General features: G+C 47.1%; 4 protein-coding genes across 4 annotated transcripts; 1 reads left to right on the top strand and 3 right to left on the bottom strand.

The window, feature by feature from the left end:
• Window positions 1-6,996: 6,996 nt before the first annotated feature.
• ACHE_60559S (uncharacterized protein) lies at window positions 6,997-7,212 on the bottom strand (the record flags this gene model as incomplete). The annotated part of the gene is made up of 1 exon (XM_043281747.1): window positions 6,997-7,212. One exon carries the CDS (start codon window positions 7,210-7,212, stop codon window positions 6,997-6,999), a length of 216 nt encoding a protein of 71 aa, XP_043139195.1.
• A 1,101-nt stretch (window positions 7,213-8,313) lies between these two features.
• On the top strand, window positions 8,314-8,840 carry ACHE_60558A (uncharacterized protein; the record flags this gene model as incomplete). Its single annotated transcript, XM_043281746.1, has 2 exons — window positions 8,314-8,518; window positions 8,581-8,840. The coding sequence occupies 2 exons, from the start codon at window positions 8,314-8,316 to the stop codon at window positions 8,838-8,840; spliced, it is 465 nt and encodes a 154-aa protein (XP_043139194.1).
• Window positions 8,841-10,483: 1,643 nt separating this feature from the next.
• On the bottom strand, window positions 10,484-11,934 carry ACHE_60557S (uncharacterized protein; the record flags this gene model as incomplete). The annotated part of the gene is made up of 2 exons (XM_043281745.1): window positions 10,484-11,480; window positions 11,537-11,934. The coding sequence occupies 2 exons, from the start codon at window positions 11,932-11,934 to the stop codon at window positions 10,484-10,486; spliced, it is 1,395 nt and encodes a 464-aa protein (XP_043139193.1).
• A 1,115-nt stretch (window positions 11,935-13,049) lies between these two features.
• fhpA (flavohemoprotein) lies at window positions 13,050-14,297 on the bottom strand (the record flags this gene model as incomplete). Its single annotated transcript, XM_043281744.1, has 1 exon — window positions 13,050-14,297. One exon carries the CDS (start codon window positions 14,295-14,297, stop codon window positions 13,050-13,052), a length of 1,248 nt encoding a protein of 415 aa, XP_043139192.1.
• Between the last annotated feature and the right edge of the window lie 611 nt (window positions 14,298-14,908).

The raw sequence follows: 14,908 nt of genomic DNA, 5'->3' as shown, positions 1-14,908 counted from the left end.
CCATCAAAAACGAACCCAAACCACCACAACGACCGAAGCCATGTCTTCCCGATCCTGAGAAATTCAACGGTCAATCTTTGAAGTTTGATACCTGGCTTGCTTCGATGAAGGCTAAGCTTAGGATTGATGCTCCAGCTATAGGTGATGCAGTGGCTCAGTTCTACTATATCTATCTGAATCTGGAAAGCAAAGTCCAAGCTCTAGTTCTCCCTCAGTTATCTTATGCAGAAGACACCAACACCTGGGATTACAACACTATCCTTGACCAACTATCTCTGGTTTACGACAACCCCAACAAGGTTCAAGAAGCTGAAGATCATCTACTAGTCCTAAAGCAGGATAGTGGTGAATCTGTGGCAGCCTACATCGCCAAGTTTGAGAGGATTCTTTATGAGGCGAAGGGCAAAGACTGGCCTGATGTTACCAAGATTTCAGCGTTCAGGAAAGGCCTCAATCCTACTCTTCGAGGACGTCTCAATCAGCAGTTGAATCTTCCAAAATCCTACACTGATTTCCTTCGTGTGGTTCAACAACTGGGAAGTCATTCTTTCAGCTCAAATTCCACCAATGTTTCCCACTCTCAATCACACCAATCCGGCTCTCACACCAAGTCGGACGCTATGGATCTCAGTGTTGTCAATATCAACTCTCTGTCAGCATCGTCCACCTCCTTGGATGAAAGGAACAGACGTCGGCAACAAGGATCCTGTGTGAGATGTGGTTCCCCTGACCATTGGGTGAAGAACTGTCCCATGAAAGCACACAAGGAATCTGATAAGCTATGGAATCAGCAGATGCTCGCGAGTTTAGAGAGAAATGGTAGTGGTGACTGATGACTGATTTCTGGAAATGTTTGGATATGTTCATGTGTTTTCTTTTCAAGTGTCTCATGTATTGTTGCTTTCTCATGTGTTCTTACCTGTGGTTGACCATGACATTGAGGACAATGTCTATTGAAGCCGGGGGGTAATGTGACGGCCTGGTCACGTTGGTTGGTTATCACGTGAGGCGTGGCTGTTTGCTTTGTTGCTTTGTTGATAAATATGGCGTTACCTTCTTTCTTCCTTCCTCATGTCAATTATCCTCGTCGAGAGCTACCTAGGTAGAACCCATGAGTTGGATGTTCCATTATCCTAGTAGAGCGCCGTGACAATAGTTGGGATTATATGTTTTCTTGCTACTCCTCTCTCAATGCATATTCTTGGTCAATTTCTTGGTATACCAATGGAGGATATCAGCTACCTGTTGAATAAATTACATTCAGTTCTCTCTATACCAGAGGAGATTAATGCACCGGTCCGCATTCTGCATTTATCATTCCGGGAATTCCTTATTGACACAAAAAGTGAGTTCCACGTGAATGAGACATAGACACACAAAAAAAAATGTCGCAGTGCCTCCACATCATAAACTCCAGATTAAAACACAACATTTGCAGTCTATCAAGCTACGGAACACAGCGCACGGTGATTGATCAGCGAGTCATCACTGATCATCTTCCACAAGACCTGCAATATTCCTGTCGCCACTGGGCATACCATATAGTGCAGAGCAAAGATCGTTTTGCTGAAGACGAAATCCTAGCTTTTTTGAAACAGCATTTCCTTCACTGGTTGGAAGCAATGAGTTTAGTAGGCTCTATGAGATGCTGTTCGCATTATAAGTTAATGCATGTCATAGGCTCCCCTATGTTTGCACTGTTTGACAGCCCGGCGGGCGCTCGTTCTTGCCCACCGGGCAGGCACTTAGAGCCCGTTGTAGCCCGCCGGGCATGCCCAGGGCTGTGCCGAGGTCTAATAGTCACCGGTATAGTATCGGCAATATAGGTAAATCGGCAAATCGTGAACAGCCGTGTACTTCATATCTGAGCGTTCAACACCGCCATATCAGATTGTGAGATTGTTTAGTTTTACTTGTTTAGTATATTGTCTTTTGATGTGGTATCGAACGAAGGGGAGTGATGAATGATGAGAGTCAAGATGGGTCAACAGTCGGCCCGGTTACTGCAAACGGCCTGATTACCGAAAACGGAAGATTCCTTATATATAAAGAGGGACATCATAGCCATACGCTATAGATGGTTGAGCACTCTACGATACTTTAATACTACGTGTATGTTCTACCGCATGAAACTATTGCTGTAGTTCCAGTTTGTCATATTGGCCTTGTACGACTATCTGGAGAATTGGCACCGTTACCCCGAAGCTTCCCCGTTTCAGCCACCAAAACCGGGCAACGGTGTTATATAGATCCGGAGTCACATGACTATCCTGTCCACTCTAGTATATATGATTCCGACCGTGGCTTCCTTCTAGAGGCCAGCGATCCGTCTTTGTACAAGGTCATACCTCCTTTGACCCTATGAATATTACACTCCTGCTACTCCTCTGAAGTGTCATACCCTTGTATGAACTATTCTTTATATTATCTATTACCAACTCAGACTGCAATTTGAACACTTGTTGGCTATAGGTAGGATACATCTATTTCTTAGGTCCAGCACTCACCTAGTCTGTCAGCACACATTTCAGTTAACATACCACTGCCTAATATAGTACATAACTTGTGTTGCAGGCATACAAAGCAACATGAAGACAGAAAATGGGGACAGCTCCCACCCGCACACTCCTAGTGCGGTTAACAGGGTTAAACAGTTCATAGAGGGAGCTATGATTCTTTTTATGACTCTCCTTATCACTGATGCTTTTGAAGGGATCTTGTTTATGCAGGTTGATCATCACTCTGTGCTTCATTATGTGATTTTCATGTCGTTTCATATGTCTATTTCTTTCCTGTATCATAAGTACAAGCCAATGTAGATATATCTGTAAAGGTTAGACCCTTTCTAGTGCCTCACGATGTTCAGACATCTCTTGGTTGAAGCTATCCAAGAAGCGAGCCATATGGCCACCTATTTACCTCAGGTAGCCACCACACTTACACTCATGTTCTTTCTTCAACAAGTTGACTTCCTCCCATTATTTCCTCTTCTCTTTTCTTCTGAAATTTTATATTCTCGCTAATGGCTACAATAGTTGAGATAGGAATTCAATTCATTATAATCTACTATTCCGAGTCCGTGGCGGATGCTGAGCACAGTGCTGTTAAAGTTGCATGTAGCGCCTAGCAACCTGAGCATGAAAAATTGATATCCTTTTTCTATAATTTAAAGAAGTGCTGTGGGATTCAAAGAAGTGTATGTACATTACTGAGGTATGTACTGTTTATGCTTTCTCAGATCTTTGCACAAGTGACACTGTAGCATAGGCTATACACAAGCAATGCATGTAGCAGGGAAGTGACACTGGCATGCAGGTACAAAGCCCTCAGCCCACAGTTGTCTCAATGCATTTTTCCTTGGTAGTGTCGCAGTTGTAATCCTTCTGAGAGTTGAATGCAGTCATCTCTATCTTGTTGTTCTCTGCATAGGCCTTTGCATTATTACCCTTACATCCCACAAATAAACTCAGGAAAGCAGGACAATAGTTGTTGACCTCTATAGTGGTGAAGCCCTGACCAGTGCCCTTAATGAACCCAACTATGGTCTTGCAGGATTGCAGTGGATGACCAGTGCCGGCTTCAGTGCACACCTTGCTCTCCACAACTTCAATTATTGTGCTCACGGCCTGACCTGCACTGCCGGCCAAGCTACCACATATCAACTTTATCTGGTCGTCGCTCAAGTTATCATGTATGTTACCATGACCCTGACACTTGCCATTCACGGGATTCCGGGCTCCGATGGCACTTTCCCTGGAACTGTGGATAGACAAGGCAAAAATGTCGTTGACTGTCTTAGAAAATCGGATCCATTATGGACATGGTGGTTGTCCGTCGTGAATACAGAGACAAGCTCCATATCAGTTTCCAAGAATTTCTTAGCATGTTCCTGGACGGTGTTCTGCACGTCCACCGAGGGTATCATCCCATAGTGCTTCAGAGCGTTGGTGGCGGAAATACAGAAACATATAAGGGCTGCTAAATGCATCGTCGTCGTTCTTCCGGGTATGTTGTCCGTCGGATCAACAGACTGTATTTGGGCGCAACGCTTTGTAAGTTTGTAAACCGGGTTCGTGGTGGATAACGTGAAGAGGAATAAGTATGAAAATTTGCAGGAGTATAACTAATGTTCATAGAACCAAAGAGGATACAATATTAGCATACTCCCCTGGCATTCTTGCGGGTGAAATACCTGCGCATGTACTCCATACACGTGTAATGTGTTTCCCTCTGACGTATCCTTGGGCAGGAAACATAATTCCAATGGGCCAATCCAGACACAGAGTTTCTGATTGAGACTCATTTGGCGCAGTTGGCCCCCACAGGCATAGCGCTTAGGATGGCCTGGTGATTCGCCGAACCACTGTATCAGAATCATAGAGGGAACGACCCAGGTTGGGCTCACTGTCACGATCACACGAAGGACAACATAGAAAGGTACAGTAAAATCTTGCAGGGTGCGTCCACTTGGGTCCACGAGGGGCTTGTCAGATTAGGCTAGCTTGTATTCTAGCCCTCGTGTCGCTTCGGGACCAAACATACTTTTTTTTATTCTTTTGGCGGAGTCCTGATATTCCATTATTGGAAAGTCTAAGCACCAAGAATACATAACAGCATAATGACTGTGCCGCATTTCTTTCCCCCAAAGGAATGTGTAAACTGAAGCGCCGACCCAGCTTGGCACTTTGTGGACTCAAGTGGATGTGCCCTGTATGAGGCATTTCTTTGAGTGCCTTTTTAGGGGCTTTTTTTTTTTTTTTTTAAAAAAAAAAAAAAAGGTACCCTCTTTGAATCCGCCACCTGCTGAGAGCATAGATCACTGCTTGCCGATCCGACGGACTGATAGACCGTGTATCCCTAGAGGACCTGCTGGTTCAGTCAATGTGATCAAGTGCGCTGACTGAATGAAGTTATTTCCCAAATTCCACTTGCAAACAACAAAGGAAGCCTTTCAGACGCTTACTGTTGAAAAATAACTGCAATCTAGGAACAGAGTATGTTCACAGCCTGGAGGCTGGAACTAACTATCAATAAGAATATCAACAAGGCAATCAATTATATGTATCGCTTCATTTTCACGTTGGGACTACGGTTGAATTCGGAGCATGTTGGAGCGGGTTGGATGAACAGAATCTGATTCGCTTCAAAATCCGCACTCAACCTACTTCGATGGAACGTGTGATATACTAAGCCAACCATGATTAGCTTTGGGTTGGATTGGATTCGGAGACACCTTAATCCACCTATACTCTCCAGATTTGGTGTGGATTCGGAGGCGGATTTGCGGGTTTTCTGTGCCACTCTACTTGGGACATTTTCACTGAAGGAGCAGGGTCCCTGTTAGCAAGCTGCTTGAATCCAAAGTTACCTTGCTTCCTTCAGCAATGGCAAATTGAGATTAGGACATTTACATACTGTCCAAATTTTAACCATAATGCGCCATTAAAGCATCATTTCCAACAGGATTGATGCATTCACGTACATACAAGCAAAACCGGGCCTAAAACAAGCGTCCTAACTAATTGCCCCAGCCGAAACTAGTGAAAGTTATACAAGGAAACTACGGCGTAAATGCTCTCCACTTCTGGTTGTTATAAAGGATTTGTAACCACTCGACGCTTGACAGCCTAACGGCTCAGGCAATCACCAGTGAAGGATCGTTAGCTTACATAGACGACTTGTTAAGGGCTCGCTCTCGGCACACATACAGAGGGTGAAGTATATAAGAGGAAACCAGAGGATAGATGGGAGGAATGTAGGAACAAGCGATTCGTTCCTCAGGATACTAGGATTACCTTGCAAAACACTACTGATAGCAATACGATAGCGATACGTAGCCGATTCACCGTAATAGTCATATAGACACCTAGAGATATAACCTCATGGCGTTACAAATTGCCCTTACGAAACTCTGCTACGCCACCCTATACTAGTGAGGCTCGATGATCCTTTGATGTTGATCAGCTGCCAGTTGCTGTGCCGCAAATTGTTATGATACCCCATTTGTACTATGCTGCACAATGATGAAGAGGCATGGCCCAGACGCAACTTCCCTAGAAGGCTAGAACAATCATTTTCTGTTCGGAACTGCCTTGATGGGAAAAGGAGCAGTGAGAACCCAGATAAAATACATCAAGAGGTGCATATTAAGCATCAAGGAGTTGCAGACCTAGCAACTGAACGCATGGCTCTAAAAACTAAGACAAGCACGATCCTTCGTTGTCGGTGTTTCTGCCTTGTCTGCAATTAGTAGGGATTGGCTTAATTCCTTATCCCTGGGGGTCGGGCCATCGCCCATCCTTATCTGAACTGGTCAACGCCAGTGTCTCCACCTTGCCGGGGGTTCCGGCGTGTTCCCAGCATAGTGGTTCAGCGAATCACTACCCTTCCCTAAGCGCCGTGTAGAGGCCCTGCGCCGCAGCCACTATAGTACAATTGGCATTTACCAGACCGTGGCCGTTTTTGACAACTCCCCCGTTCGGTTTTAGCGCCTGTGTCTCGCGCACCCGATGCGGTTTGGTGTGTACTTGATTGGGCTTAGCCTCTCACGCTATACTCTGAGGGGAACTGCCGTCCGTCTCCGCCTTCACGTCATCCGCCGACTATTAATCCATCTTAACTTACATCAATATCTCTCCGTGCCAACGCCGATCCTGTGCAGCTCTCCGAACTGCGTCTTGCCTATGTACCTGTAGATAGCCTGACCTGTAGCTGACCCTGTTCGTCAATTATTAATATATTCTGTTGCCTGTAGAACCCAACTCTGCACCCTGACAACCCACAGGTCTACCATCCTGACAGGATAAGGAGATTGGTGACTGAATTGAATTTCCATAAAAGTAACATTAAATGTAGGCCTTCAATAATCTGGACTATGCCTTGCTCCTATCCAGTCGCAGTATTTTCTTTTGATTCTGGTTCCTTTTCTTTCTGTTTTTTTTTCCCTCTCCTTTGCTTCTGAATCCGTCTGCTTCCAGGAGCCCTCATAATGGTGTGTCACAAGAGTGTCTCTTGGTCCGTCGGATATCCATTCTGGCGTGCAGCGAAGGAATTCCCTGGAATAATCAGGACATCACCAAGTAACTTGGGTTGTTTGATGCCGGAAAAATCGCGATCATCGACAGTCCTGCCTAGCAACTGACCCAGGCTTTCCGAGATTGCAACAGTCATGATCTTGGGCCCCGTTACGTCCACGAAATCCACCGGAAGCATATTCAGGGTAATGCCTGAGATCGGTACGCCATTGGCCACCCAGGAACAGCCATTCATGAGCCAGGTCAGTTTTCCACCGCAACAATATTCCAATCAACCGCACGAGTTGCATGCAGCCAGCGCTACATCACACATATATGAACTAAGCTCCGAAAACACGACTCGCCTGTACATGAGCTAAGCTCCCATAATCACAACTAGACGAATTGAATCAAGTTGACTGGAGCATTATATGGTTTAGAAATTGTCCCAGAAATGAGTTGGATACTACCATGCAAGGCTTTCATGTATCTAATTTAGTCCGCATCAATTTCCACGGCCAACAGCAGGTTTGGTAAGCCAATCCACCTATCAATCCGGTTCCTTGCCACACGGCATACATATATTATTATTATTGTTGTTTAATCAGGTTTCTTGTCCATATCGAGCCCTAAAGCTATGACAGACCATATTCCATGAACCCGAGGCTAGCAGCCTCTTGTCCCTATGAGTTCCTGAGGTTAGACCTCGGAAGGCCCATACCAACCCATGGGCGGGTAATGGGTAGTCTGCGGGGGACAGCTCCGGGCCCTCCATAGCCATCAACGTGTGCAGGGATGAGCCGAGGTGCTTCCTCCGGCTGACCGCTGGTGGATGGTTGATCTCTATTTGGACAGTATGACTTGTCGCATTCATTCATTCGGTATCTACAAGGCTGACCATCAACGTAGATATCGGTGAAGAACTGAGGACTTCCCTGCTGGATGAATATGCCAATCAGAAGAAGCCGACAGATGGGGAGATATATCGCAACATCCGACAGTATGAGGGCGAGGACAATGAAGTTTTTCGGGAGCGGTGGTTTGCCCGGTTATCATCCAGCAATCAGGACCGCTTGGATCAGTTGGACAGTAAAGGAAACCGTCGTCTCCGGTGAGCCTTTGTAGGGGTCGGCACGAATACACAATCGTAATATTTTGAGATATTCGCATTCGCATTCGCATTCGTAGTTCACAGATCTCTACGAATATTCGTATTGCTGAGGAAGACAACGATAGGGAGCATCGCGAGCTGAATGTTATGAAGAAACTAGCATCAATACACCCCCGACCTCCATACGTCATGCACGTGGTTGATGACTTCGATTTAGAGGGACCTAACGGAACACATCGCTGCTTGGTATTTGAGCTCTTAGGGCCTAGTGTTCCTGACACGATAGATGCACGCTTTTCTGATGGGAGACTTTCTGGAAAGCTCGCTAAGACCATTGCGAAACAGGTTGTTTCTGAACTTGAATTTCTGCACCAAGAGAAAATTGGACATGGAGGTGGGTCATACCTCCATGTTTCTTCTAAGAGCACATTTTGAAATAGTTCTCACCTCGCATAGACCTTCATACTCGCAATCTGGCTTTCACCATACTGTCCATGGACAATGTATCGGATAAGGAATTCATCGAGACGTTAGGAAAGCCAGAAATTGGACATGTCCAGAGGAGTGACGGTAAAGCTCTAGAACCTGGTATACCGGAATACATTGTCAGACCCACTGGGACGCATTCTTGGCCGTTGTCAAATATCATCAAGATTGTCGACTTTGGCGAATCATTCTTGCAGCAAACGTCCCTCAAACGCTTCACACACCGCTAACAGTTCGGGCACCCGAATCTATATTTGGAGACCATCTGGATTATCGTGTGGATTTGTAGAGCCTGGGATGTATGGTGAGAATGCCGCCAACTACAAGTTCAGTTGATCGAAGTTAATAGGCGTGATAGCTTTTCGAACTCTTTGTTGGCCAACGGCCCTTTGATAACTTCTTAATAACGCCAAAGATCCTCGTTGACCAAATGCGAGAGATGACAAGTGAAGCACTACCTGAAAGATGGCTAGGCTTATGGGAAGCAATGGGCGGCGGAGTTGGTGCAGAAAACTCGGGACCTGGATTGCAAGAATGGCTGGAGGATATTTATTTTGATGGTGAGCGAAGAGAAAGCTTGACAGGTGAGGATATCGCCAAGCTGGGCCAAATAATTCGAGAATTGCTACGGTTCGAGCCGTCCGCCAGGGCTTCGGCAAGCGAAATTCTAAACGATCCTTGGTTTAGAACTTGAACCATAAGACATGTACATATTATTTATTTGCATGGAGGTGGTATACCAGCTAGAGGGCACAAGTCCGTCAAAGTAGCAAGAGTGCTAAGGGGCATAGATATGATTCGCCCAGTTGATCCCCCTTGTTGCGAAAGATTCATATAAAAAACACTAGTAATATCGCAGGAAGAATCTTTACTCGTAAGTTTTGTAGCTGTGCAGCAAATATTAGATCGACAGTTCAATGCTGATACTCGACAACAGATGGGCCTGGACATGACGGATTTGGGCAAACAAAAAAGTACTGGGCGAGTCTTCCACAATTTTGACAAGATCTTGCGCCCAACGGTTCGCAAGATTCTGGAACTGACTGCACGATATAAGGGTTACAGGTTGTGGACCAAAAGATGAACTCCCGCCAGACGAGCTCACAAGGAGAGGTGCATGGAGAACTGACCAAATCAAGTACGACGAAGACTTTGGTGCATGCGCCGCCGAGAATTGTTGATTCTCGCAAAGATAAGGAATTCGAAAGCGCCTAGTCAAGACTTAGGTTCAATAATTAGCCATCGAATAGACGCCAGGCCCTGCCAGTGTAAATATAGGCCGAATATCAAGAGAAACTATGGGCAGGCAGCAGAAAACCATTATATTCACCTAGTTCGGAAAGCTTTGAAAAAAAAAAAAAAAAGGCTTGGCCACCATAAAGACCCGGGATCAGACTCCATATAAAAACAAATATGAAACTCCCGGACTGGGTTCTTGTAGTATTGTCCTTTCCATGGTAGTGTGTCACGGAGCACAGCAGAACGGAAATTTGATGACAGAGCTCCAACCAATCATCAATTGGCAGTGAGGTTCGGTCCCAGACTTTACAGAACCACATTCTACGGGAATGTGACTGCTGACTATGGCGAAAATAACCAACGGAATCGCCGGTGAGGCATTTATGCTATTGGATTGGTTTCTCCCGGACGCAAATTCGTTGTCATGAACCAGTTCACTGTATAGAAAAGAGGGAGATAGAATCAGCTCAAAACGCTGGCCAACGTAAACGAGGTAAAGGAAACCAGAAGTGGAGGCGAGAGGGCCGCAATTTAAGAGAAAAAGATTTGGGAGGGGACGAAGTCAGAACAGTGAGGGAAAGCTCTATATTAGGAGGCCAGACAGGCTACGTTTATAGTACGGCGTATCGAGAGGCTATACCAGAAAAGGCAAAACTAGCCGGAACAGGAAATTCACAGGTCCTGGTTTTATAAAGACAAAAAGGTCCTTGGCCAGGAGACGCAGATCTCTGTAGTCACCGTATACAAGCAAATCTGAATGCTCCTGGCGAAAGCGGATCATCTTGCGCCAAAAAGCAAGCACACTCTCCGGATCATGGAGCTGGGAGGAGATGTTGGTCTCATCTACCAAATGATGAGGTTTCATCCATGGCTCTTTGACCTCATGGCCCTTCATCTCAGCCGCTTCGGAGAAACCGCCATACTTTGCTTTCGCATTCCACGGCATGGGTAGTCTAGTATGGTCCCTGGCAAGGTGCTGTAGAGCATTGAATGCCTTGTCAAACTCCTCCTTGTTGTCGGCACCATGGCGCTCTTTGACCATTTTGATGAATAGACAGCTGCTAATGTCGAGATAGTTTTCGATCGAGTAAATCTCCTTGGGAGCGTTAACGAGGCCAATCTCCTGGCCCTGGTAAATATATTGTGTGCCACTCGAGCAAGCCTCCATGAGAGCCAGCAGCTTTGCGCTACTGACGCGAAAATCTGGACAGTCATCAGTGAACTGAGTGACGGATCGGGGCTCGTCATGGTTCTCAAGGAAAACGGTGATCCATGCATCAGTGTCTCGGATGAGTTTCTGAGTCGCACCAACGGCAGCCTTAAAATCAGGCAAGGTAAAGTTCTTGGTAGTCGTTTCGTACTTGTGTGTTACGCCGAAGCCTACCTCGATGGCGTCGAACTGAAAGACCATGTCTAACTTCTTGGCGCCAGCGCTCAAATATCCAAGTACAAGGTTTGTGTCATGAGTGTAGGGCAGCTCGCCAACTGTGATGGCGCTGTACCTTGAAAGAACTGCATTCATCTCCCCCAGAAACTCGAATATTCTGGGGCCGTTGCAATACAGCGATAGGGCGGGTTGATAAGGAGCCTTGGGGTCGGTGATGGGTGCGTCTGGCATATCCGGCGGCTTACTATACATGTTGACAGTGTCCACGCGAAACTGTCCACACCGCGGTTTAGCCAGAACTCCATTGCAGAGGCGTAGATGGCCTTGCGTGTTTCGAGGGTGTCCCAATTGAGGTCAGGCTGTTCGGTTGCCCACACATGCAGGTAGTATTCTTCGGTGTGCTCGTCCCACTCCCACGCGCTCCCGCCACCAAAACAGCACCGCCAATTTTTGGGCGGCAATCTTTTACCTGTGGGCGAATACTTGGCCGGCCTCCAGATGTACCAGTCACGCTTGGGGTTGTCTTTGCTAGAACGAGACTCCTTGAACCATGCGTGCTGGTCGAAGGTATGATTAATGACTAGGTCAAGCATTATGTACATGCCGCGTGCGTGTGTCTCTGCTATGAGTGTCTCCATGTCCTGGATTGTGCCATACGGCCGGTAGACGTCCTCGTAGTGGGATATGTCATAGCCCATGTCGACCTGGGGGCTGTCATACATAGGGCAGATCCAGATGACATTGACGCCTAGACTGGCCAAGTGATCGAACTTGGACGTTATGCCGGGAAGGTCGCCGATACCATCGCCGTTGGAGTCGCAGAAGGAGGCAGGATAGATCTGGTAGAAGCGTCAAATACCCAGTCAGAACGGGCGGATCGATGTGGGAATAGATATCTATATGATATAAGAAAAATTGATGACGACTGTATCATGAGCATGGTCAATAATGAGCGCTTGCCAACGATACTCTCGATCTCATCTATATAGCTATCGTACACGTGAGCAAACAGAGTAGACCGGGCCCGCCACTATAATAGGACACAGACGGAATCAATGTCCTAGTCGCAATATTAATTAGTTTTTTCATGTAAAACTGCGTTTTGTTTGTGATAAAAAAGACTCCTATTTGCAGCTTGCTTGTGGATTGCATTACCTCGTTGAACGATGGAATCTCATGGGATGACTTCGTATCTACTAACCGGGGCCGTATACAGAAACGCGAGCCATATGGTAATTGATAGGAATATAAAAGCTTAATGTGGGCATCGACTACTATTGGACCGTTGTCGGACCGACAAGGCTTTGACAGCTTTCACTGGCCAAACGCTATGCACCAGTCCAAGCGTGAAGAACAATTTGACTCATCCTGTCATGCCCGCAATCAACGACTTGCTTATGTCGACCGCCATCCCTAAGGTGATCTAGGAAACAAGATTATATATCATAAGAATGCAAGACAAAAGTATAGCAGGATGATCATATGGAATGCGCCAAGGTCAGATATACAAAGTCCCCAGACAGATTGCCCATGAATGCGAAAGTATAATCAAGGTCGGTAACGCGCTGTCTAATGGCAACCAAAGTACGAACTTACAGAGGAATATCATAAAAAACATCGTACTCTGTGCATGATTGCATCTTACACTCAGTTTTCCGATATTCCAAGCTTGTCAGCAATATCCGGAACCTGTAGTGGAATAGAGAGATGTCTTATTGATCTATCCATATAAGCGTTTAAACATGATTATATATCCTAGCCTACAATCCTCAGTCGTAACATCGTAAAAGTGTGCGGACAGCCGTGCCATAACCTAAACTGGTACGCCGCCAGTGCCGAACAATTCCATGTGGACACGCTCCGAGGCGACTCCCCGGGTTTTTAAGCTGTTGGCAATGTCATTCATGAAGGAAGTGGGACCACAGATGTAGAACTCTGTCTGGGCATTGTCCAGGAATAGATCCTTGTTGGCATCCATCTTGGACACGTCAATGCGGCCTTGGATGTCATAGTCGACGCCCTGCTTCTCATCTGCAGACGGGGAGCTGGTGAAGAAGGTGGCCTGGAGGTTCGGGAGTTGCTCAGCGCGAGACTTAATCTGGTCCTTGAAAGCGCGGACGGAAGTGGTGCGCGCACCGTGGATGAAGTGAATCTTGCGCTGAGAGTCCGCGGGGGTGGAGGTCAGTGTGTTGAGCATCGAGGTCAGTGGCGTCAGGCCCACACCGGCCGCGATGAGGACGACCGGGTGCGATGGCTCCTGTTCAGCCAGGAAGAAGTCACCGCAAGGGTGCGAGACCTTGATCACATCACCCTCGTTGACGGTCTCGTGCAGGATGTTGGAGACATAACCCGGGTTGACCTTGGCCTCCGGCTTCGCTGTGTTGAGGCCCGTCTCCTTCTTCACGCTGATGCGGTAGTAATCGTCGCGGGGCTTGTCGCTGAGAGAGTATTGGCGGGCCTGAGGGTATTCAAGCTGAGGAACGTGCACTTGGACGGAAATGTACTGTCCGGGGCGGAAGCGGGGCAAAGGCTTCTCATCGACAGGCTTGAGGTAGAACGAAGTGATCTCCGCGGACTCAGGGACCTTCTGTGCAACCCGGAAGTCGCGCCATTGTGTCCATCCCTCACTCTGCTTGTAGATATCACTTTCACGACCAATGAACAGGTTGGCGAGCTGCCAGTAGGCAGCCGCCCAGGCGTCGAGGATCTCTGGAGTCAGAGCGTCGCCCAAAACCTGTCCCATTGCTTCGAGAAGAAACTTGCCGACGATGCCGTAGTGCTCAGGTTGGATATACAGCGAAGCATGCTTATTGCAAATGAGTTCGACGGCAGGACCCAAGGCGCCAAGGTTGTCGATGTTGGAGGCGTAGGCGAACAGGGCTCCAGCGAGTGCGCGGGGCTGGTGACCATTGACTTGGTTGGTGGTGTTGAAGATGGCGTTCAGCTCGGGATGCGCTTCGAGCATGTTCTTGTAGAAAACGGTGGTGATGGTGTTGCCATGTTCTTTGACAACAGGCACGGTGGCCTTGATGATTTCGGTTTGTTCGGGAGTGAGCGACATTTCGGTATCTGGGAGTGATAAGCTTGGACAATTGAAAATGAGACAGGCTATTGTACTGAGTGTAATTAGCGATATTTATACCTGCACCGCTCGGGCAGAATGGCTCTAGAAAAGAAGCCTTTGGGGATGATGATAAGTTCAGTTTTTGTATCTCCGCGGAAAGAGACACGACTGTCCAATAACAGACGATTTGAAATCAGCGGCACGATCCACTGATAGCCTGACAGCGGGTCCAATTGGCTGGTTATCCGTCGCCCTCTGTTTCCTTTGTTCAACGAGAATCTTTAGGAAGAACGGGGAGTTTGCTCGGAGCCGAGAAAGAAAAAAAAAAGAAAAACGACGAAACGTTCTTCGTATCCCGTACCTCCGGGTGCCCTCCGGGAAGTTGCGCTGCGAATCAACCCACCTTATCACATCCCTTCACTCGGTCGTTGATTCCGGTCTATCAGGTCTCCGGCCCTCTGGTATGCGGACATCTCGGATCGGAGTTCGATTAAACCATGTTCCGGTCATGGTGTGTTTGCTGTATCTGGATCGCGAGAAACATGTAACAGTCTGAAGACCAGGGCACGGCAGTACAAGCTGGATGTGGATAATACCAATGAAAGATG

The sequence above is a fragment of the Aspergillus chevalieri genome, chromosome 6 (genome assembly GCF_016861735.1).
Source record: "Aspergillus chevalieri M1 DNA, chromosome 6, nearly complete sequence".
Taxonomy (NCBI): domain Eukaryota; kingdom Fungi; phylum Ascomycota; class Eurotiomycetes; order Eurotiales; family Aspergillaceae; genus Aspergillus; species Aspergillus chevalieri.
This window is presented reverse-complemented; position numbering and strand designations above follow the sequence as displayed.